The sequence below is a fragment of the Marmota marmota genome, unplaced genomic scaffold (assembly GCF_001458135.2).
Source record: "Marmota marmota marmota unplaced genomic scaffold, marMar, whole genome shotgun sequence".
NCBI lineage: Eukaryota > Metazoa > Chordata > Mammalia > Rodentia > Sciuridae > Marmota > Marmota marmota.
The window spans coordinates 29,349,703-29,376,014 of NW_026000229.1; the positions used below are offsets into that span (position 1 = coordinate 29,349,703).

The 26,312-nt window shown below is 33.1% G+C and overlaps 1 protein-coding gene across 9 annotated transcripts in view; it reads left to right on the forward strand.

Moving 5' to 3' along the window:
* The window catches only part of Gabpb1 (GA binding protein transcription factor subunit beta 1), a 61,843-nt gene that overhangs the window by 30,729 nt on the left and 4,802 nt on the right, over positions 1–26,312 (forward strand). For 2 of the 9 annotated variants that reach the window (XM_015480675.2, XM_048793324.1), the window contains exons 2-8: positions 1,771–1,878; positions 7,730–7,897; positions 9,249–9,443; positions 10,827–10,974; positions 11,289–11,402; positions 18,712–18,897; positions 21,717–21,832. In XM_015480675.2, the coding sequence (XP_015336161.1) occupies positions 1,771–1,878; positions 7,730–7,897; positions 9,249–9,443; positions 10,827–10,974; positions 11,289–11,402; positions 18,712–18,897; positions 21,717–21,832 (1,035 nt within the window). Of the gene's footprint in view, positions 1–1,770; positions 1,879–7,729; positions 7,898–9,248; positions 9,444–10,826; positions 10,975–11,288; positions 11,403–18,711; positions 18,898–21,716; positions 21,852–26,312 lie in introns of all 9 variants that reach the window. The other 7 variants (XM_048793326.1, XM_015480679.2, XM_015480676.2 and 4 more) reach the window with 7 other exon arrangements.

Consider the following 26,312-nt stretch of genomic DNA (forward strand, 5'->3'; position numbering starts at 1 on the left):
AGGCTAGCTGTACCACTGAGCCATAACCCCAGCCCCATGTGAATTATTTTTATTGTATGAAAGAGAACAACTCTAAGAAATTATCTCATGCCCTGTAACTGATAAACCTGTTTTGGATGTACATCTCACTTAGTTATTGTGCAAGTTTTCTAATGTTAGTGGCTACTCCTGGTTATTCCTCTGCTGGGTTGTTCTCATTTCATAGAATCTACCAAAAAAATACAACACTGGCATAGCATAATTCTTCATACTTTTAGGGACATCTTTTAATATAATTATTCATTTTAGATTTTCTTAAATCATTTTTAATTATGTAGTACATTTTATTCCTTCATGGCAGAAATAATCTTCCAAACTCTGCCAGTTTCTCTCTTTCATGCATGTGTGTGTACACACACACACACACACACACACGCACCCTTTTTTTTTTCCCTTCTAGAGTAATAGCTATTATTAGGATACGCTAATCAACCTGTCTTTCCTTCCTTACAACTTATTTTCCCTTGACCACTTACCTAACCCTCATAGAGTACATTATTGTTTTTTGAGACAAGTTCACATCCCACACACATTTTTCTTATATAAATCACAGGTTTCATATTACCCTTCCCCTCTGGCCTAAACTACCTGTTTTATTTTTTTTAGGATGTTATTTAATATCATTGGGTGGTTCTCTAGCTGAATAGTCTTTCTGGGTCTGGAAACTTTCTTTTCCTAAGAACTATCTTCTCATGAATCTTAAGTGTCTCTGATATTCAAATCTTTCTTTACTTAAATACTCCTGTCATGATCTTTTTCTTACGTATATTTAAATATTTCTTATTCAAGAAGATATCACATACACATAGCACACTCTAGGCTGGGACATTACTCTGTCAGATCTCTTAAATTCAAGACACAAATTATTCTTTCTGGTTTCCTACTGAGACACATGGTCTAATCATAATAACGGTTAGACTTTTTTTTTTTTTAATAGTATTTTAACGGAACACAAATTGTGCCCTTTTCTGGAAGAATGTAAATGTTCATTGAATGTAAAAGGGCAGAAAATATTTATTTTAAATTCCAAACACAACTAGGTGCTGTAGCACACACCTATAATCCCAGCTACTCAGGAGACCAAGGCAGGAGAATTGCAAGTTCTAGGCCAACTTCGACATCTCCGTGAAACCCTGTCTAAAAATATAAAGGATTGGGGAATGTATGTTAATGGTAGAGTATCCCTGGTGTCGTCTCCAGTACAGCAGATAAGTAAGTAAATAAATAAATAAAATTTCAATACATTCACTATTGCAAAAATGTAGTAGATTCAGTTTAATATGCACCAATAAGGATGTGGCTCAGTGGTAAAACACTGAGTTTAATCCCCAATACAAAGAAGACAAAATTTGCACCAGTAATAGAACACAGTGTCTTATACTTTATTTTTATGAAGAATTTTATTACTACACCTTCTCCAATGAAAAGAGTTAGTTGCTAATTTTAAATTTTAGACTACCTTTTCTCTGATAACTTACTTTTACCAGCTATATTTGAAGAATTCAAACTTCATTTTATTCTAGGTAAACACTTAATGAGAAAGGAAAATATATTCCTAACATCCAAATATAAATTGCTTTTGTGTGATCTCCAGCTGTAGATTAAACTAACCATACTGTAACCTTTTGAAGGGATAATTGAAAGTGGACTTAATAATAAAGACAAGAGGGGAAAAGTCATGTCATATATAAATATAGATTTTGATGTTCAGTTCATCTATGTTTTGTTTAGATGTCCCTGGTAGATTTGGGAAAGAAGCTTTTAGAAGCGGCACGAGCAGGTCAAGATGATGAAGTTCGTATTTTGATGGCAAATGGAGCTCCTTTTACTACAGACTGGGTAAAGAATAACTTTAATGTTGTGGTTTTTTCTTCTTCTGCTTCTCATTTTTGACTTTTTCCAGATAAAAAATTTATCAGTACTTTTAAGTGGTTAAAAAAACGATTTTTTTTTTTTGCAAATTTGTTTTTATTTTTTAGAATTATAACTAACTTTTAAAATAAATGGTTCGTATAATTGTCTTTGATACTGGACAATTTTATGTGAGTATTCTGTCACCAAAGTTTTTCTTTTAGGCTTTGAAGTTCACTAATATGGGGTTAATATAATATGTATCTGCTTAGGATTTAAATTAAAGGTCTTTTAAATAACACAGGTAAAATTATAATCCAGAACGTAACAGATAAAGATAGGAAATGTAACTTCTAAAAAAAGAAAAAAAAAGTTTGTATTTCAGTTGATAATTGTACAACCTATTATAAACATGACCTAAGGGGAAGAAAGGAATTTGATCACTATAGATCACTATAGAAGGCGATTGTGGGAAGGTTAAAAAAAAAAAACAAAAAAACAAACCCTAAAAAACAAAACCCAAATTCCCCCAAACTGTTTAATTCCAGGGATAAATCAAAAGGCATGGTATTGGGAATATAGAGGACTTGAAATCTGGATTAATCCTCTGTTAACAATTATAAAGTCCAGATTTTGATTTTTTTCCCCTTTTTTACTTATCCCCCCTTTTTTTCCATGTAATTTTTTTTTTATTCTGTAATTTCAGGCATAAATTTCAATCCCTGCATAGCCTTTATCTCACTTAAAAAATATTAAATCATCATGGATCTTATTTCCTTTATAATTGCATCCACTTCTTTTGTTTTGTGTTATTTTGAAGCAAATTCCAAAATCCATATAATTTCTTCCACAGATATTTCAGTGTCTGTCTTTAAGAAATAAAGATTCTTTCATTAGCTATTTTCAAGAAAATCTTAAATGTGCTGCTAAATTAGAAAGAAAGGAATTGTCAACCTGAAGAACTAAGTGAAGGCTGGAACTCAGAGAAATTTTCCCCTAGGAACATTTGCTGAATGTAGATCTACCTATTATTGGTTTTCCCACTTCACTAGTGTGGGGTTCTGAAGACAAAGGGCTGGGGCTACTCATGGAGAGAGAGATCTGATAGGAAATCCCTCTCTCCATAATTCTGTAATCCTAACAAGCTGCACCTTCAGCCTGTAAAGGTAAATCAGAAATACCCTCACCTTTTCTTTTCATGTGATAGGGTGTTACAAAGAAAATGACCTGACTTGACCCAAGGGACTAATAGAGAAAAGGAAAATTTTGTTGATGAAAATTTGGAACCACAAGCCATTCCTTAAATGTGTTTGCACTTGAACTCATATACCTGTGTATTTTGTAAACTGAGAAGTAAATTTGAAGTGTTCTTTGGACTAGGAATTACCTCAGGTTTCTGGCAGAAGAAAATACATATCCTTTCTAGAGTAAGGTACCTTTATTCCAGGTTTCATATTCACTAACGAGGGGCTGGGGATTTATCTTAGTGGCAGAGTGTTTGCCTAGCAAGTCCTGAGTTTGGTTCTCAACAAGGCCCTGAGTTTGGTCCTCAACCCTGGTAGAGGGTGGGGAGGAGCAAGGAAAACAGTATAAAAAATAAAAACAAGGTAACATATCCACTAATGAAATTTGAAGGAAAACAAACAGTTAAAAATAAACATAAAAACACAAAACAACTTGAACAATAACCTGCTGAAAAGGTTACAACAACTACTAAGGACTTTAAATTTCAGTAACAGGTTAGGCACAACTAGAGAGAAAATTAGTAAACTGGAGGATAAAATATGAAAAGAAATATGGATTGTAGACAGAAAAAATAAGTAGAAAATATAAGTGATACACTAAGAATCATAAAAGATAAGAAAGTCTACCATATATCTAACCATAGATCCTCAAGGAGGGGAACTGGGAGGAAATAATTTGAAGAGGCAGTCATGAAGAATTTTCCAGAACTGATGAAAGATGATAACCCAGAGATTTGAGTAGCCCAACAAATCTTCAGCAGGATCATTTTTGTAAAAAAAATAAATCCATATATAAAAACATTATAGTCCCCTGCAGGACATGTGTTCATCTGTAAAATTAACTAGGTGATTCAGAGAAATGAGATTAGGGAGGATAGGTCAGGAAGGAGAAGATCAGGGATGAGAAGTTTAGGGAAAAGAAGATCAGGGAGGAGAAGGTTGAGGAAAAGATCAGGGAGAACAAGGGACATATGTTCATCTGTAAAATTTGGGCTAACAAATGTCTCAGAAACTTCACATTTCCCACCCAATATTTTCTAGGCAATTTAGTGACACCATTTTCAATTCATTCCTTGAAGGAATGAGCTCACTGGGGAAGTTCCCTAAAGTTCTTTATTCAACTGGCCTGGGACCTCCTTGCTGGAATTCCTGATAGTGATGAATACTTATTGGTTACACCTTGTTATCTTCATGGAGGATTGGGGCACACCATTGGGTCCTCTGAAATCTGTTAAAAACTTTGATCATTTTGGCCAATGAGATACCTTGTCCATCTAAATTTATAGACTTATCTGGACTCCTTGGCCAAGGTAATTCTAGATAACCCTATGACATTAGACTATTGGCCAAGCAAGGGGGAGTTGTGCTTTAGCTAATATGTCTTGCTGCATTTATGTTAACACCTCCTCACAGGTGGGGACCAGTACTGAAAAGATCAGGCAGTGAGCAACCTGGCTACAACAGATCCTTGACCACCACACCTCCCTTATGCATGGGATGGGGACAGGCCTAACTGACTGGTTTTCTAGCTTTTTCTCTTAGATACCAAAAGATACTAAGTCTATTTTACTAGGTCTACTCTGCCCCATTCTGACTACCCTGTTCATCATTGCCCTTTACTTCTCTGTTGCTCTTCCACCTTTGCAACTATGCAACAAAAACTCATAAGATAGAATGGCAAAAAATAAAAAGTCTCCATTCTAAAGATCCCCATTCATTGCCCGCTTTCAGCAGGAAGTAGCTTGGAGATGTCGTCACCCTCTTTTCATAGAAATGAAGGCTAGAAATTGACAGTGGAGAAATGTAACGGGTTCAGTTGATGATTTGAGTATATTCCTTGTCACTTTAAAAGCTCATTTCTTTTTCCCAACCTTCTTTTCCCTGACTTTCTCCCTGATCTTCTTTTCCCTAACCTTGTCCACCTTGATCTTCTCCTTCCTGATCTATTTTCCCTTATCTCATTTATCTGAATCACCTCTTTAAAAATCTCCTGTTCCCTATAATGGGCAGAATCACAGGCTGTAGGACAGGAGTTCCCTGTGTTTCCCCTTTGCTTGCAAAGCAATAAAACATTTTCTTTTTCTTACAACAACAACAATTTAAAAAAAAATCTTAGTGATCCTATAGTACATCAAGACAAAAAGGTTATAAGAAGGATTAGTATCCATAGTACATAAGGTATTCCTGTGGGTAAGTAATAAAAAGACATACAAGGAAATAGAAAATAGACAAATGACTCACTGTGATACTTTCCCAAGAGAGGGATTGACCAATAAACATGAAAAGATGATCAACTACATTAATAATTGGGCAAATAAAAGTAAAATTAAGAAATTCTTCTGTACTGGATTAGCAAAGATTGCCTGGCAGTACAAAGCCTTGGTGAAGAGATGGTGAATTGGGAACTCTCTGATACTTCTGGTGGAAGTTTGAATTGGTAGAATTGTTTTGGAGGATAATTTTGCAGTACTGAATAAATTTGAGCATGTGCATACCCCTGTGACCTATCAGTTGAATTTCTAAGAATATTTCCAATAGAAGAAAATCTTATTCATATTTCTGAGATACACATAAGAGTACATTATGCAGCATTGTAATCCATAGTAACAAAAATGGAAATGATACAAATATTCATCAGTATATTGTTTAAATTAATTGCGAATTACTCACTAAGTAGGATATCATAGAGAGTTAGTGAACTATGTTTGTACTCATTAATGAGTGAATCTTAAGAACATAATATTAAGCAAAGGAAAGCAAGTGACAGAAAATACAGTAGGATTCTGTTTAAAAAAATTCAAAATGGGCAAAACCAAAATATATTATTTAAGAATGCATAAATGGTACACAGAAAAGCAGTGTTTGTCACAAAGTTTTGAGTATTATTTATCTCTTGTCTTTGTGATTAGAGACTGTTGTGTGGGAAGATTTTAAATTATTGTCAATATTTTACTTCTGGACTGTGGTGTTGACTTTCACAGATGTCTGCCTTTTTTTCAACTACATGTATGTATGTGTGCATACACAGATATATATATATATATATATATATATATATATATATATATATATATATATATATGTTATATATGTGTGTGTGTGTGTGTGTGTATGTATGTATATATATATTTCATCATCAACCAAAAGGGGAAATGCTCAGGAATAAAACAAAAAATACAAAGTAAGCCTTAATATCACACTAAGAAAGAGCCATAGTTGCTCAATGGATTGTTGAAGTACTTAAAGAATTTAGAAAAGAGTTTGTTTTAGGAAAATATGACAAAGCATGGAGAAAGAAAGGATTGTTCAGAAATTTCCTTTGTTCTACTAGAATGATTTTTCCATTTAAAAATGCGTGTTTTTGTAGTAATAAAAAAATTATTCCCAAGGTAAATAATTTCAATTTTTATCACATATTGAGAGCACATACCTAACTTTGTATTGTGATTATTTGTTGTGTGACTTCAGGCAAATTAGTAACCTCTTTGTGCCTTAGGTTCTTTTACTGCTAAATGAGGATAGTAATAGTATTTATGCTATGAAGAGATTAAATGAGATTAGTATGTGAAGGTCTTAGAACAATGTGTTCAATAGAAAGTGATTAAAAATTTTAGGTGCTTTTATTACAGTGGTAATCTGAGCAAATTTCATGTTCTAGTGAAATATATGAGCTCCTTAGAACATCAGTGTTTTGATAATCAAGAGTTGTAGGGATTTTCTGTGCTTCTAAATGCATGTGATACAACATTTCTAAATTTTGCTCATATTTTAAAATTTCCTTTGTACTTTGTGGATGTCAGTTTAATGGCTAGATACTGTGGGTCTAATTTCAGAACTGAGCTCTGTTTGGGTCTCTCTGGACTTAACTTTGACAAATGCATTTCAGATTTTTCCTTTGAGAAAAGACTACATGAACCCCTTAGAAAAGATCATCGAGATAGTCTTGTTTATGTATATTTTTAAAAACTCTGCAAAAAGTTTTGACCTAAATTCTACACTATTAAATTTATTTGAGATTAATTTTATAGATGAAAGGAAGTTATTATAGCATGTTTTGTATGACTGGTATAAAGAAAATATTCCAATATTCAGAAAAATTCTGAAACTCTCTATCTCTAATTCTTAATGAAATTAATTTTATTTAGGTTGTTATTTACAGAAATTTTGAATTAAAGGAAATGCTTGACTTTTCTTCCTCACTGATAATTGTATGAGAATTCTTAACGACCTCCATGAAGATATGATAAGCTTAAATCTAGTAATTCATTTTGGATTACCATATATACAGATTACTATATAAATAGAAAATATAGCATATAAATTATAGTGATATATTAAAAGTAATTGTATATTTTTTATTTTTATTTCTTTGTGGTACTAGGGATTGAACCTAGAGACAGTACTGCTGAGCTACATCCCCAGCCCTTTTTATTTTTTATTTTGAGACAGAATCTCACTGAGTTTTCCAGGGTGACCTTGAATTTGGGATCCTCGTGGCCTAGCCTCTGGTGTAGCTGGGATTACAGGCATGTGCCACCATGTGTAGCAAAAGTAATCATAAATTTGGATTTTTTTTTTTTCCTCCTGTGGTACAGCTGGGAACATCTCCACTTCATCTTGCAGCACAATATGGGCATTATTCCACCACAGAGGTACTACTGCGAGCTGGTGTAAGTAGGGATGCCAGAACCAAAGTGGACCGAACACCATTACACATGGCAGCTTCTGAGGGCCATGCCAGCATAGTAGAGGTTTTGCTTAAGGTATGTCTTCTTTTTTTGGTCTTTGCTATTGAAACTTCTTATGAGTTTATAAGAAGGAGGAGGGAGATAATTTTATTGAATGCCTACTTAGTGTTTTACCTGTGGTGATTCTCTCTCTCTTTTTTTTTTTTGGTGTGTAAGCCCATCAAATGAAAATTAAATTTTTCTTTTGTGAGGGGAAAACTTTCTCTAGGTATATTCTTAGTTAAGTCAAACAATTGAAAGTCCTTAGGGTAAGGGACAACAACAAGTTTGTCAATATAGTCCAGATGCCTATGGAAGGGAACATTAGGCTTGGATGATTAACAAATTGATAGGTAATATAAATGGGGATTTACCTTTAATTATCTAGATGCAAAAATGTGTTGTAGAAAATTTTGCAACATTATTCTTTTTTACATGGGATGCGTATCAGGGATTGAACTCAGGGGCACTTGACCACGAAACCACAGCCCCAGTCCTATTTTGTATTTTATTTAGAGACCGGGTCTCACTGAGTTGCTAAGTGCCTCGTCATTGCTGAGTCAGGCTTTGAACTTGTGATCCTCCTGCCTCAGCCTCCCAAGCCAATGGGATTATAGGCATGTGCCGTCACACCTGGCAATAGTCCTTATTCTTGGTCCTTTTTATTCTGGTCTTTAGATGAACCTATCCAAAAGAAATACAATGTAAGCCATGTATGCAAATTACATGTAATTCTAGATATACTTGTATCTACATTCAAAAAGTAAAAATGAATATTATTTTTGATCCAAAATATTCAAAACATTATAATTTCAACATGAACTGATCTGAAAATTATTGAGATAATTTACATTCTGTTTCTTTGGTACTAAGTCTTTGAATTCCAGTGCTTATTTTACACATATAACATATCTCTATTCTGATAAGCTGTATTATAACCACCTGTGTTTACTGGTGATTATACTGGATAACTAGATCGCTCCCTTCTAATTGCTTGTGTTGTGCTGGTTTTGAAAGCAAAGGGTGATTTTGTGTAAATGAGGAACTAGGGGATCAATTCTAATACAACATTAAAAAGAGTTTGGAGAAGTGCTCATAGTTTTCCTTCACTTCTTATGCCATTCCTGTCCCTTCATGCCTGTAGTTGAGTAACTAAAAGAATAATTGCCTCATTTCAAGAAATGAGAAGGAAAATAGTAGGAAGATCAGCATGAAAGAAGAATGATAAAGGGAGAGATAAAGGGTAATTGCTAGAAAGCATGTTTAACACAGAAAATCAACTATGGTATTTGTTCTTGCTTCAAAGCATAGTGACTAGTATTATCATGTCGGGAATTTTTGTTTTCCATGTTTTAGCAATCTCTCATTTTGAAATACTTTTTTGTAGCATGGTGCTGACGTTAATGCAAAGGACATGTTAAAAATGACAGCTCTGCATTGGGCCACAGAACACAATCATCAAGAGGTGGTGGAACTTTTAATCAAATATGGTGCTGATGTACACACGCAAAGTAAATTTTGTAAAACTGCATTTGATATTTCAATAGACAATGGAAATGAAGATTTAGCAGAAATATTACAGGTAACTTGGATTTTAATTTTTAAGAAAGCAAACAAAAGGAAGCTGTTCAGGGGCTGGGGATGTGGCTCAAGTGGTAGCGCGCTCGCCTGGCATGCGTGCGGCCCGGGTTCGATCCTCAGCACCACATACAAACAAAGATGTTGTGTCCACCGAAAAATAAATAAATATTTAAAAAAAAAAAAAAAAAAAAAAAAAGGAAGCTGTTCAGGTAGATGGATCTCTATGTTGTAGATTACTTAAAGCTTGTAGCTTTTTATTTTGGACTCAGTTATTTTGGACAGTCTTTTTTCTTTCATTTCCTCTTAGTTCAATACTATTCATTTTCCTGATGGTAAGACCACACAGTCTTTTTATGTAATAGAAGATTAGATAAGGTGATTACTTTTCTGTGTTTTCAAGTTTCTGAATTACCCTCTAGGTAGCTTATTTTATTAATTATTCTTGCTGAAAAACCAAATGGATTTTCAAAGTCTGTTTTAAATTATTTTATAAAAATTAAAAAATAAATAGCAACTGTAATGACATCCTTTGAGTAAGTGATGCTGTCTTTATCATTCAGATTTGTTTCTTTTATTTTCACTGTCCTCAAAAAAAATTGTTTGTGGGGCTGGGGATGTGGCTCAAGCTGTAGCACGCTCGCCTGGCATGCGTGCCGGGTTCAATCCTCAGCACCACAAACAAACAAAGATGTTGTGTCTGCCGAAAACTAAAAAATAAATATTAAAAAAATTCTCTCTCTCTCTCTCACTCTCTTTCTCACTCTCTCTTTAAAAAAAAAAATTGTTTGTGGAAATGGGTATATTTGGCTTTTCTAGTAACCAACATGACTTCTTTTTTCTTCAGCTAGACAACATTGATATATTATTTTCTTTGTTTACTGCCTCTTCTTGTCTATCTTCTTGTTCCTCCCAGTGGAACTGTCGTCTCTGACTTCATTTAACCACCATGAGTTACTTGAAAGCTGTTTTATGTTCAGGAAAATGAATTTTACCGTGCCTTTTTCATTCCTTTGTATCTAAGAGTGCAGTTTGAGGGTTGGAGTTGAAGATTGGGAACAATTTGAATAATTCTTATTTCCACACCTATAGAGCAACAGGATATCTTTCAATCTCCTGTTTTCCTGTGCTCTATAAAAGCTTTCAGATACCCATTTCTCCTCTAATAGAATTGTTCTGCTTTACTCAACAGGGGATTAAAATATATAAATTCATATCTATGTTTTAATACTACACTCTTGGTGTTCCAATGATCAAACCATTTCCATTTGTATTATGTTTCTTCTTAGAGAATGCGCCTATAAAATCATATTTGTATTACATTGAGAATCTGTACCAAATATTCTGACTATAATTCTGAAAGCACTGTGGTGATTTTTTCCCCTAGATTGCTATGCAGAACCAAATCAACACAAACCCAGAGAGTCCTGACACTGTGACGATACATGCTGCAACACCACAGTTTATCATTGGACCTGGAGGGGTGGTGAACCTAACAGGTCTGGTATCTTCAGAAAATTCATCCAAGGCAACAGGTATTGAGATGCATATAGGATAGCTGTTGGGATTTTATGCATTAGTAGGTATCCATCCTTTTAAGCAAGGACTGTTGAAGAATAAGGGTAAGATTATATCAGCCATCTTGGTTTCTTTGGTATTAGCCATAAACATTTTTCTGAAACAAAACAATCTAAAGAAAGGTAATATTACAAAATGTACTATAATATTACCTTTCAAAAACTAATGCCTCCAAGCATCATTTAAGAGTTGAATAAAATAAAACAATATGAGAAATATACATTGGTTTAAATTCCTTAAAAATTCAAATCTATTTTCTGTTTTCTCATAGATGAAACGGGTGTGTCTGCTGTTCAGTTTGGAAACTCCTCTACATCAGTATTAGCTACGTTAGCTGCCTTAGCTGAAGCCTCTGCTCCATTATCCAATTCGTCAGAAACTCCAGGTTAGAAAAGCAAGCCAGATATGTACAATAAAAGGTGCAGATTCAAATACTTACAAAGGCTGGGAAGGTAACATGAAAGACAAAACTAGGCAGGGTGGAGATTATGCCCAGTTAAAAAGTGGGGCCAGGCAGGGGCATGTACTACTCAGCTCTAGCTGATTATAGACATGTCTTCTATGTTTCCAGATTCTGTTTTTTCATGGGAAGCTGAAAATGTGAACTTCAAAAGAATATTAAAATTTGACAACTAATTAAAATTAAAAAACAAACTTGTATGCTTTACAGAAAGCATGTCTGTTTACCCAAGTTGGCCTTTTTTTTATCAATTGGTGACTTTTTTTTAAGTAAATAAATGTATATGAACTTACTATTTTTTCATATATTTAATTTTTGTCAGTTTTTTTAGAATGCTACAAAGATCTTAATGTCTGACAGAACTAGGAGATAGTATATAAAAATTACTATTAAAGGGTTTCCTGTTAAATGAGGACGTGCAGTGTTGGTGAATAGCTGGTTCAGATAAGGTTTGCCTCATACTTACTTAAAATATTTCTTACTGTAATTATTGTGTAAGTTCTTTTTAACTAGGAAATTTTTAAAACTCCAAAAAATAGTCTTTTTATGGTAGTTCAAGCCATTGGGTTTGGATTAATGTTTATAAAAGTAGAATAATTTATTGTCATTTTTTAAATTAGTGTTTTTTAAAAGATTAATAATAACAGTAGCAAGTCATTGACTGCTTACCCTGTGCAAGGGCACCACTATAAATTTTTTACCTATGATTTCACTGGATCCTCACTGAAAAGCTTTAAGGTAAATAATATTGGATTTTTTTTTTAACTTGGAAGAAAAATAATTCCTACCCTTTTCTTTTTTTCCTTTCTTTTTTCAACTAATTAGTAATTCTCCAGCTTCTTACATCACATAAAGTTTGAATCTAAGTCTTTTTATCTGGGAGTCTAGATTTTTCTAAATTGTTTTTGGCCATTAACAGTGATATATGCATCATCATGTTTGCATATTGCTTTTATAATGAATGTATGTCTGGCTCTTTTTAGCACCTTTGAAAGTACAGAAACTGTCAAAGTTGATTTCTGAACGAGGCACAAAGGTCAACATGTGTGAGGCATTGGGCTCAATCCCTAGCACCTGAGAGAAGAAAGAAAAAAAGAAAAAACCTATTTTATTGGTGGTTTCTCTTTGGTTAAACTTGAAAATATTGTTAATTAAAATGCATATACCTTGCCAGGTGTGATGGCGCATGCCTGTAATCATGGTGGCTTGGGAGACTGAGACAGAAGGTCACAAGTTCAAAGCCAACCTCGGCAACTCAGAGAGGCACTTAGCAATTCAGCGAGATCCTGTCTCTAAATAAAATACAAAATAGGGCTGGGGCTATAGCTTAGGGGTTGAGTACCTCTGAGATTAATCTCTGGTACAAAAAAAAAAAAAAAAACCCAAAACAAAAAATGCTGGGGATATATGTGGCTCAGTGGTTGTTCAATACTTAGTACCAAAAAAAAAAAAAAAAAAGCATATACCTGAAATTCAATAGCTTTTCTTAAAAGTCAGCTAGAAGTTCTGACATTTAGATTTTTAGCTCCTTTAAATTGGTTATACTAACCTTTTTAACTTCTCCTATCTTTGAAAATTTTTATGGTCTAGTCTGACAGAATTTCAGTTGACTTTTATTGCATGTGACTTTACAATCTTCTATGAGCATAATAACTTTTCATTTCAATGCTATATCATAATAGAATCCTTTTGAAGAGATTTTTAAGAGCTTGAATTAAGTAAAAGTTCAGTTAAATATATTGCCACCCAGTACTTATGCCACAATTGCGCTGAAGTATATATCTTCTTACTCAGTTGGTACCTGCTCAGGCAGTGATAAATCTGCCACAAATTTGTTTTTTTTTTCATTTTGGCTATTTGGTTTCTTTACCCAACAATCATTACTTTCATTTTGATTTTAGAAATATGTATTTTTCAAGAGCATTTTAGGATCTGCAAAATGTATTAGAAGCGTCTTCATTTTACATATGATGAAATAGATTTGTGAAGGTTGAATAGTTTTTCCTAAGGTCATGTGGCTACTGAGTGATGAACAGAGGCTTGTGATCAAAGTCTGACAAGTTCACAAGTTGTGTGTCTTTGACCACTATATAGTTTATTTTTTCCTTCTTTTTGGTACCAGGGATTAAATGCATGTGTGCTTAACCACTGAACCACATCCCCAGCCCTTTTTTATATTTATATTTTATTAGAGACAGGGTCTAGTTGAGTTGCTTAGGACCTCCCTCAATTGCTGAGGCTGGGTTTGAACTCATAATCCTTCTGCCTTAGCCTCCCAAATCGCTGGGATTACAGGCATGCGGCACCCTGCCTGGCTGTCAGTGTACTCTTTTTTATACGTTTCTTTGGGTGATCTGTGGACTGGTCTCTTTTGGAATGTTTGCAATAGAAATAAGTACTTGTGTAGTTATCATTTTGCCTCATATCAAGCAAAAAATGATCACTATTCCTACTTTTACTTCAAAGATGTATCTGTAACTTTTTCTGGTAATAGTTTATTGAACTAAGTGTTCTGTTCCTGTCATGCCTTTTTAAAATGATTGTGGACCAAAATATAGTGTAAGAACTATGCTTACACTAGTTGTTACTTCATATGTGTGTGTAAGTCTTGCACTTCCATGACTACAGTAGGACCATTTTTGGCATATAAAACAAATTTTAATGTTAGTCCAGTGAGAATCTCATGAAGTCTATTAAAATGCTTTTGTTGCACAACTAAATGATGGTGCTATCTTCTTGATTTTATAAACAAATAGAATTGCAGTTTGTCAAGGCTTGATGATTGGAATATCTCACTGGATTACTGTTGTTCAGAGGGAACAGCTGGAGTTGGGAAGAGTTTGTAGAGGGGTGGGTGTTGAGTTGCTGGCCTAAAGAATGGATAGGAACACATTCCAAGCCATACTACTTTGGAAGTTATTTCATTTTGAAAGCCATTCCCAAAATGAAGAGACAGAAGAATAAAAGCTGCTTGGGGATTGCAGGCACATTTTTTCCCTTAGGAAAATGGAGTACAGTCTTCATAAACAGAGGCAATCACGTTTTCTTGTCTTTCTGCCATAGGTTACAGGCTACTCTGGTGAGTCATGGAGTCTTCCTAAAGGATTAAGTAGAAATTAGGGAAAAGTTGAGGGAAGAACATATCAGGAGGAGAGAGACGTGAAATTTTTGAGACAGAAAGAGCTTATATTTTCAAGGAGACCCAGAGTCCAATGCAACTGAACCCAGTGAGAGGGAGAATAACATAGGGGTTGAAAGTAAGATTATAGAGAACTTTAAAAGTGATCATTTTGGCAGGCATAGAAGACTCTGGAAGGGCGTTTAGTTAGGAGTCTAATGCAATCAATTAGGAACAACATATAATGGCAGCATGAGCGAGGATTTGACAAGGAGATAATAAGAAGTGGATAGATTTGAGAGTTATTTAGGTGTAGAATTAGAAACTGTAGTTGCCTAAGATGTAGGTCTTGCAGGATGTGGTAGTGTGTGCCTGTAGTCTCAATGACTCGAGACTATCCTGTCTCAAAATTTTAAAAAAGGCTGGAGAAGTAGCTCCATGATAAAGCACCCCCTGGGTTCCATCCCCAGTACTAAGGGCTGGGAGGAGGAAGGTAGGTCTTATCTTTGCCATGTAAATATCAGGTTTTTTTAAAACACCGTTTCATGAAACCCCTGTTTTATACTTCTAGCAGTCCTTATCATTCCTAGATTAAATAGAAATCTATGATCACTCTTCTTTTTGTCTTCAGAGCAACTTCTGCTAATTGCTTGTAAGATGGTATTTCAAAGGTGTTGTAATACGTCAGGTAGAGGCTGTAAGTTCCTTCCTTTCTCCCTAATGGTGTAGTTTAACAGGTACCTACCTGTTAACATATTGGTTTTTGGTCTGTTCCTAACATAGGGTAATAAAACTGAATTGACTTTAGAGGCATAAGTACCTGGGCCTCATGAGGTATTTTTTGTTTTTAATTTCAGGTTTGATTGCAAGCATAATACCTTTGAATGTTATTTTTTCTTCAATGAAGTTTTTATTTTATTGTTTAAATATTACAGATAGAATTTTCAGTCTTTTACAAAGATAATTTTCTTCCCTGCCTTATTTTAGTTTTATGGCATTATAATTCAAAAGTCATGTTGAATAAGAGATCCCAACTATTTTCAAAGGGTGCTGTAGGTTATCTAGCTCTTTTTAAATATTAGAGCTTGACTTCAGAATTAGATCAACCAATATTTATGAAATAGCAGTTACTTTTTATCCAAGGTTTTTATATTTTGGAAAAATATATATGTGCACATACATATTATATAAAATCCTTTTTAGAATTTTTAGGCTTTCTCTTTTACTCTTACATGTTTCAACATTTTATTGTTGAGTTATTCTTAAGGTTGGGGGAGGGTGCTTTGTCTTCTTCCATAATTAGTTTCCTTTTAATTTTTTCTTAAATACCTTACCATTGCACAACTTGAAAAGAAAGCTTTTTAGATGAAAGACAAGAACTCTAATGACAGTCATTGTAAATAGTGCAATGATGAAAGTTGAGATGTATCTTGATTGCATGTAATCTCAGAAATTTCTTATGATTATGCTTTAAAATATTACTATTTATATTTAGTATTCAACCAGTGAACATTTCTTTTTCATATGGATTTTTTTTAAAAAAATCAAAGCAATAGTTAATGCATTTGAAAGCCTTAATAGTTGTCCTATTGAATATTTTTTTACTTAGTGCCCAATATTTTATTTTGTAACTATCTTCCTGAAATTTCCTTAAGTGCTTCATGATAAAATTTGATTATAGTTTAAAGCAAACAAAAATAATGAAAGCACTCAAAACAAAGGTTGTTTGCATTTTGAGTGTTCTATGGTTTGTGTTGTGATTCTTGATTATCAAATAATGCTGTGACAAGGTGGAAGCCAGGTCTGTTGCCACAAGTTTGTCTTCTTGAAAACTAGGATCCTGGCATTTATCTTGCCTAAAAAAAAAAAAGCATTCCATATATTCATATATTTGTGGTCTTTCTCTCTGAAATAAACCCAGAATCATTTTTATCCATGATGTTCTGCTGTGAGTTGGTAGCAACTCGAGAGCAAATGTTATATCTGGACAGTAGCTTGATTTGGGTAGAGAAAGCTTTTATTAAATTGCACTTTGTGTAAGTGTTGCCTTGAATAATAGGTTTTTAAAAATGTTATTTAGAGGGGCCGAGGTTGTAGCTCAGTTGTAGAGTACTTGCAGTGCAAGGCACTGAGTTTGATCCTATTACTTCCTATTTTCCTTTCTTACCCTGGCCCCCATTTGTTTGTTTGTTTGTTTCTTTTTTAAAAATATTTTTAGTTGTAGATGGACACTGTGCTTTTATTTTATTCATTTATTTTTATATGGTGCTGAGGATCAAATCCAGTGCCTCAAATGTGCTAGGCAAGCGTTCTACCACTGAGCTACAACCCCAGCCCCCCCATTTGTTTCTTAATAGATAGATGCAGGTCAAACACTTTCAGAAGAACACAGTGATATTTTGTAACCTCTTATTGCATCATATCATGAGGCACATAATATCAGGCAGACTTGATAATGGCATTTGGTAACTGCCAGGTCTTTAAAGATACTCTTTCCCCTTTGCAACCAATATTAGTCTTTGGTGAAATACTTTGAGAATATTTAAATATCCTGTTGTCCCCAAACATTTCACCAGTGCTTTTATCACTCACTAGTGATCTTTGCTTGAATCAATTATTATATTAAAGTGATTTTTTCAAATTTGTCATTCTTCGATAGATATCTTCTATCAAGATCTTTGACTCCCCCCTCCTTTTTTTTTACAAGATATATGTATTTTTTTAACATTGATATTTTAGTTGTAGGTAGACACAATACCTTTATTTTTATGTGGTGCTGAAGATCAAACCCAATGCCTTACACGTACCCCTGAGCCACAATCCTAGCCCTACAAAATATTATTATATAGAGATTTTTAAAAATTCATTATGAATAATCCATTCACTATTATTATTCCTTTTGATGCTCCTTTATTGAAATATAACATGTACATTGGAAAGTCCATAGATAATAAATGTCCAATTTGATGAATTATCACAAAATAATCATTTCTGCATAATGCTTCCTCAATTCCTAAATAGAAGGCAGACAGTGTATTTAGTCTCATGTCTGTTTTACATAACTCAGTATTGTTTTTATCAAATTCATCCATGTTTTGCATATAGTCATTTTAGTTATTATGTAGTATTCCAATGTATGACTCTACCACAGTTTATTTACTGTCAATGAATATGTAGATTATTTCTAGTTTTTACTATTTTAAAAAAGCTGCTATGAGGGCTGGGGTTGTGGCTCAGTGGTAGAGTGCTTGCCTAGTATGTGCAAGGCACTGGTTTCGATTCACAGAACCACATTAAAAAAATTGAAGATATTGTGTCCATCTACAGCTAAAAAAAACCAAAATTATGAATTTTCCCGTTTCATGTCTTTTGGGGTCAGTAGTTGAATATAGGATTGCTTGTAGAAAAGGATTTTGGCAGTATTAACTTGTGATTTCTTTACTCAGGCAGAGCCAGAAGTGCTGTTTTTAGTTGCCAGAATCCTTTGAGCCTCTCAAATTACTAAGAGCATATTTTGGGATTTTATTTATGTTAATCTTCAATACTGTTTTGTTCAGTATCATATAGTACCAGATCTGTATGCTGCTTATTATCAAAGCAATCCTTGCTCACTCAATCAAAAAAGGGAATACTATTTATTCTGTATATCAACTCATATATGTAAATATGAATGGAATATAACCAATTTGAATTATGGAATTTTATTGAGTAGACAGAACCTTTGTCATGATTTTAGAAGATTTTATACATTTTGTACCTGAAAAAGAAGAGAAACTGTTTATTTAAACACACTCATGAAGGTAGTTGAAAGCCAAGGGTAGTAGTACATACCTATAATCCCAGCAACTCAGAGACTGAAGCAGGAGAATCCCAAGTTTGAAGCCTGCCTGGGCAAATTAGTGAGAGCCTGTCTCAAAATAAAAAGAAAAGAAACTATTATTTTAAATTGCAGCACTTGTAATCCAGCCATTTACATTGAGTTTAAAAACTATAAAAGTTGTCCTGCATAAGAAAGAAGCAGAGAAAGCAAAAGTAGCAGAAGAAGCAAAACTAAATGTCTATTCATACTGCTAGATATGTTCACTAATTTTTACTTTACTTTTTTTTCCCCCCCAGTAGTGGCCACAGAAGAAGTGGTTACTGCAGAATCTGTGGATGGTGCAATTCAGCAAGTAGTTAGTTCAGGGGGTCAACAAGTCATCACAATAGTCACAGATGGAATTCAGCTTGGAAATTTGCACTCCATTCCAACCAGTGGAATAGGTCAGCCCATCATTGTGACCATGCCAGATGGACAGCAAGGTTAGTAGTGGACATTTACTTAAAGTTTGTGTTTATTTTTAATTTTCAGGAAATTGTGATATATTATAACAGACATGATTGCCTAGTATTTATTTATTTAGGTTAATATTAAAATTAACTTACTTTTTCAGAGTATGCATCAGGTGGAAAGAAATTGGCTCCAAAGTATTCTGGTTGGAAAATGGGCTTAAATATCAACACAGACAGTACAGAAAATAATTCAAAGCAGCACTGGACAATAAATTCGCAGGCCATTTTATACAATTGGAATATCATGTGAACTTTTAAAAATACCACATAAGGAAAACTACTGAAAAACAAGTCCCTATAGTAGGAATATAGTGACAACTTTTAGAAACTTTATTGTGAGTCCCCTCTCCCCTTTTTTTCTCCTTGAAAACCACAAAGAGTAACAAGATAGATGAAACAAAAGCCTCAGCTACATTTTTAGTGAAACTGAAAGGCTGAGAAAACCTCAAATTCCCACATTTTAAGTTTTGTTCATTGTTCAAAACATATAGGACCCTTGCAGCCAGGACAAGAGGACCCACATGAAAACCCACAATGGTTTATCAAGGAAAGAGTAGGATTGAGCTCAGAAATCACCAATAAATATACACTCCGATAAGAATAGAGCCTCAGCATGAATAGGGACTGTACATACATGGCTAAATTAGAATAAGGAATGAATACTGAGGAGTCAGAGAGAAAAGGTGCAGAAAGAGTCTATCTGATCAAGCATACCCTTCAGTGCCAAAGAAGTATGTACACACAAAACCTTTAAGGAAATGACCAGAATTGTAAAGACTGTGCCTCTTCATGGGCAATGAAGGAAATGGTGGGGGGCAAGGCTAGAGATAGAACTTCTAAGTTGGGTTTTGTTTTGAGTTAACAGAGGAGCTGTGGCACTAAAGAGAGACCAGATTTCAAGAAAAAATTTTGTTGCTATAGCCAAAGAAGAGGAAACTCTTGACCTATGAAGCTTGGGAGCTTTTCTCTCCCGCTCTGTAGACATCCGTTGACAGCTGGTCCAAGGTTTGGATTAAGCCCAAATGCTTCCACAAAAGCTTTGAAGAACTAATTATTTCAAAAAGAGGAAAATTTCCAAATATTTGTATAAAGCAGATATAAAATTGTCTCCAAAACCTGACATTTACAGACTAACAATTGATGAACAAATAAAGGGAAAATCCATGCTTTTCAAAGTGAAGGTTCATTATCGTAAAACTTTCAATTCTTCCTGAGTTAATTTATAGTTGTAATATGTCATGAAAAATGGACTGTTAGTTTGATAGGACTGTTACAAAACAGACTGGGTGACTTAAACAATGGAAATTTATTTTCTCTCAGTTCTGGGAGCTAGAAATCCAGCATCAAAGTGTTGTCCAGTCTGGTTTATTCTCAGGCCTCTTTCCTTGGCTTGTAGATGGCTGCCTTCTGGCTATATTTTTTCACTTAATTGACTTCAGTTTTTGTGTGTTATATGTGCCTAATTTTCTTTTCTAATGAGGACACCAATAATATTAGACTAGGATCCACCCATAAGTTCTCATTTTACTTCAATCTCTTTAAAGGCCTTATCTCCAAATACAGTCACATTTAGTGTTCCTGGAGGTTAGGTCTTTAACATGAATTGGAGTTGGGGGAGGAGTTCACAATTCAGCCCATAGCAAAAATCAACAGGTTTTTTCCCCCTATAATTATGCAAATGAATTTTAAAATTTATGTTGACAGGGAGAGGGGGAAAGAAGAATAAGGAAAACTCTGGGGGGAAAAGCACACTGAGAAGACCTTACTAAATAATTAAATAAAAATTTAAAGCCTCCCTAATTTAAAAATGTATAGATAACATGAATATGTAGAGTATATAGACAGTCCAGTGAAACAAATACAAATTCTTAGTTCATCATGAATGATAAATAAAACGATAAATAAATAAAGTGATAAATGTAATATGATAGAAAGAACATTCTTTTCTTCTCAGTATTTCTAGTGTTTTAAATTTTATTCTCAAATAGTAATTTTGCCATTTTCTAATTTCTGTTTACATTTATAAGTGAAAGGGAATTTTTAATGGTTTGACAAAAATTTAGGAAAAAATCATAGAGCAAACTGTAATTTTCCCCATTCATCAATAAAATTGTTTTGCAAGATTTTTACTTGTGTGGTCCTGTAGTGCTGTGTCAACCAATGACAGCTTTTCTAATATTTACATTTATATAAAGAGCTACAAAGAAATGGCGACAAAATCCAATTGGAAAATAAAGTTTATAAACTGTATTCATAATGGTGTATCCATATGATGAAATATTATGCAGCTGAAAAAAGGAAGCTCTGTGTATTAATGTAAGATACTGTAAATGTAGGGAGTGAAAGAAGATAATGTAGAACAACATATTGTATATATGTTTGAATGTAGGCATTGTATGTATGCTACTCATATATTTTCATGTTTATTTTTATATAAATTAATATAGGAGTAATACACAAGAAAGTAATGGATGGGATTATGTTAGTGGGATGGGCATGAAACCTCACAAAATAAACTGGTTAAATATTGTTTTGAGTTTTGCGACATATTAATAAATTATCTATAAAAGTTTTTTTAAGTAGATAATTTAATAAGTAGATTTCAGTTAAAAAAAAAATAAGAAAGCAAAAAAGACAAGTACAGACCTCTTCATAAAAGCAAATCAGTATGTTGAAATTATTGTTTTGGAATATACTTAGGTGAGTAGCATCAACAGTGTCAAGACTAGTTTTATTAATTCTAAACCTATCTGAGAGAATGAAGTAATGTGTACACCTTTTCATTTTAGTGTTAACAGTACCAGCAACAGACATTGCTGAAGAAACTGTTATAAGTGAAGAACCACCAGCTAAGAGACAATGTATCGAAATAATTGAAAACCGGGTGGAATCTGCAGAAATAGAAGTAAGGAGTCTTTTACCCGGTGTGTTTTGCGGCAGTCATCCAAAATAAATTCAATTTATTTTTCTTTATTATTATTATTTTGTCTTATATATTTATTATTGACCATGTTGTTTTTATACAGAATGAAAGTGCATAGTGTTATCACTTTGTTTAATTTTTTTTGTCTTATACATATAGTAAGCCCTCAATAAATAAATATTGAATGAATGAATGAGTGAGTAAAGCATTTGTTTGTAACAGAGTCTGTCATCCTGATAACATTGGGATGTCTTTGGTTCTTGCATTCCATCCTTTATTTTCTGTTAAACTTATACCATTCTCACAAGTCATTAAAGGAAAATGTCACTATATACTGACTAAAAATTCTTTTTCTTTCAAAAATGAAATGCAAATGCTTAATTGGGCTAGGGGGCTATTTTAAAAAAAGGATGATGTTTGTTGGATGGGTTGTTTTTAAAAGCAATAAATAACTTTTTATTTCACCATTAAGATCTTGAAGGAAATTAATTTAGATTGTTGATAGAATTCAACTTCTTTTTTCCCCCTCTCAAACTAATTTGAAAGTGTAAACCAGTTTGTAGGTGTAACCAAACCACAGCTACCTCAGTTTTTTCTTTGCACGACTATTAATAAAATTATGTTCCTTGAACTTACGAATAAAAAACAAGTTATTCTTGAGAGTTACTTTGAAAGAGAAACTGTAGTGTAATCAACATTGAACATGAAATCAGAGAATCTGGATTTGAATATTGTCTCTTGATCTGTCAACTTTTAGGCAAGTTGTCTTTCTTGGTCTCAGTTTTATTTTCTCCCAAATTGGAATTTAGAATAATAATATCTCATTTTAGGGTTTTAATGAGAATTTTAAAAGTCAACATACTCTTATATATGTATTGGTAGTATCTGATATGTGTATAGTAAACTTGATGAGCATTTAGTAATTCTTTTAAAAGATTCTTGTTATCAGAAAAAGGAGATTTTTTAAAATACACTTCTCACATATATCTTTTATTGTTGTTATATTTTTTATGGTACTAGGAATTGAACCCAGGGGTGCTCTACATTTCCAGCTCCTTTTTATTTTTAGATAGGGTCTAAGTTACTAAACTTAAAATCCTGCTGTCTCAGCTTCTTAAGTAGCTGGGGATACAGGTGTATGCCACTACTCCTGGTCTCATATTCATTTAAATATCAGGCTGTACATCTTTGACCTTAATTACAAATAATATATGATTGAGTTAAAAAGAATTTGATGATTTAATCAGAATATCTGATAAAATGATGACTTTAATTGTTAAGTGTGGGTGGTTTTATTGCTTCAAAATTCAAAGTGCTATGCATATTGAATGTCTTATTCACAAGCTAACAATTTATTCCATTGAACATATCAGCTATACTTATTATTTAATGCTTTCCTGATTTGTCAGATCATCTTTTTCATGCATATAAGGTAAAAATATTTGTTATGAACTTTAATAAAGTATTTTTAAATTACTTGAATTTTTATTAGATGAAGTTTATTCAATTCCATAAGTTATGTTTTAAAACAATGAGTGTGCAGCCTGTACCTTTATGTACAAGTCAGCGAACATTACTGTTTCCCTCAGAAGTTCATCCTGATTCCTCTCTTATAATTTTTCAGAGATTAGGGAGAATGATTGCAAATAATAGGAAATTAGGAATTGAGGTATTAATACTAGGACCAAGGAAAGAGAACTTATGGTGATAGAGTTTTCGCTTGAATAAAGAAGAGTATTTTTTGTTTGTTTTGTTTTATTTTTAATAGAACTTTCTGGTAATGGAAATCTTATTTTTTGTCACTGGAAATATTCAAGCCAAGGCTACATGACTTCTTAAGGGCTATTACACAGAAACTTTGACATATACAGTGAGTATAGGTAGTAGAGGTGGGCTAGAGTTAAGAATGAAGAGATGGCCTCCAGTGTTTATATCAAAACAGGTAATCACTTTTCTATAATACATAAAGTCATTCTTTTGAATTCATATTCTAGCATATATTCTAGCAGACTTTTACACTGATTTCTTAAGTAACAACTTGGTTGTAATCCAAAGAGTTTCTGTTAAGCAATGATTCTCAACTGGAGCAATTTTAACTCCAGGGGACATTTGGTGGTGTCTGGAGACATTTTTGGTTATGATTAGTGGCATACAACTGGCATTTAGTGGATAGAGACTGGCTTGACACTTTGAAATGCACAGGGCTGCATTTTGATTTATGTGGTCTAAAAATATTCATAATGATGAAATTTAAAAACTTGTAAAGGAATTAAAAGATTAACATATAGAATCTGATGTGTGGGTTTTATGTCTCGTGTCCATAATTTCCAGAGTGACTGTCTATAACAAAGGTGCCAAGAATTTTATGTTTACAAGCTTTCCATCCAACAATGAAAAGGTTTCTCCAGTAATCTCTGGGAAAATTAGTTCAAATTGTAGAAATTTTATTTTAAATTTTTTGACTTTTACATCTGCATTGTAAAAACATAAAGGAATGAAATGAGTTTGTATTTTGGAAGGGAAAATAGAAGACACTGAATTCCAATAGTGTATGTAACTGTTACTACCTCTTGATAATATTACTCTATTGAAGATATTTTTGAAGGAAGTGTACTATTTACAGTTTTCTTCCATAAATAAGAAACAATATCCTGATCTGAACTGAAATTAACTCTTGTATACATGGGAGGGAGTTAATGTAATTAATTAGTGCATTAGGTTTTCTCTTATTACTTACATAGTTGTGTGAATTCAGGAAAGACCTTTGCTCTTTCTTTGTCACAAAGATTAGAGAAAAGTAAGTTTAATAATGAATTTTGTTTGTTTATTTTTGAGGTTGGCATGTTTTTTTCTTCTAGTAGACTTTTTTTTTTTTGTTTTAATGGTATTAGGCAGCTAACCCAGGGCTTTTTTCATGTTAGCACTATACCACTGAACTACATCTCCAACCCTGTTATTTTTAATGAAATATTTGTGTCTTTTAACCAGGGGTGGATCAGGATCCTAGTGCTCTTTTAAAAATTGACCTCTGTAAGGTCAATGTTTATTATAATTTTTTCCAATCTGTTTTTCTTTTATTAACAGATCTTTCTTGATCTGTTAAAATTTTAAATTTTCTGTAGTTGTATTTCTTCTTGATAGTTTGTTTCTCCAGGACCAAAGAAGACCAAGTGTTTTTGTAAAAGGACCAGATTGAAATTTTTTGACTTTATGAGCCGGTCTCTGTTACAGCTGCTCAGTTCTGCCATTATAGTGAGAAAGCAGCCATGGACAATTTGGAAATGAGTAGGTGTGGATGTATGTCAAGAATAGTTTGTTAATTAAAAACAAGATAATATTTGTTATAATTGAACCAGGGCAGCAAGAAAATTGAAGTCTAGTTTTTCTTTAAAAACTGGTCTAGTTTTTCTTTAAAAATTTTTTTTTCTAATGTTTAGGATTTATTTTTTTTAAATAAGGGTCTGGAATCAAATTTAGGTTTAGATTTTATTTAGTTTTAAATTATATATATATATATATATATATATATATATATATATATATATATATATATATANAAGTGTGTGTGTAAATATATATGTGTATATATATGTAGATATGCATATATATACATATTTTTATTGGAGATTGAACCCATGGATACTCTACCAGTGAGCTACATCCTCAGTCCTTTTTATTTTTGATTTTGAGACAGGTTCTCACTGAGTTGCTTAGGGTCTCACTAATTTTTTGAGGCTGGCCTTGAACTTGTGATCCTTCTGCTTCAGCCTACTGAGTTGCTGGGATTGCAGGTCTGCTCCCCCATATCCAGTTATTTTGTAATTTATTTATTATCTTTATTTATTCATTTTTTAAATTTATTTTTTAGTTGTAGTTGGACACAATGCCTTTATTTTATTTATTTTTATGTGGTGCTGGGGATCGAACCCAGGGCCTTGCGCATGCTAGGCAAGCGCTCTACCACTGAGCCACAACTCCAGCCCTGTAATTTATTTTTTATTTGTTCTTTTTAGATATACATGACAGTAGAGTGTATTTTGATATGTTATACGTACATGAAGTATAACTTCCCATTTTTGTGGTTATACATGATGTAGAGTTACACTGGTTATTTTATAATTTTTTGATTGTATGATCTTGGTCAAGTTATTTAACATTTTAAGGCTTGGTTTTCCTATCACTAAAAATGGAAAAACAATAGGACCTGCAATGTAAGATTATTGTAAGGAGGACTCTTGCAAAAGTGAGCATATAGTAAATGCTTACTTAAATGTTAATTTACTTAATTAAATGTTTATTATCTTTCTAAAATTCATATTTAAGTATGGTAGAAGATAAATCACTATAGTGATATTTTTGGTTTTATAGTAGCAAAATGTAAATTGAAATATTAGAAAATTATATATTTAAAATGATAAAAAGTGTTTGAGATCATTGCTGTTAACTAAAGCAGAATTAAAGA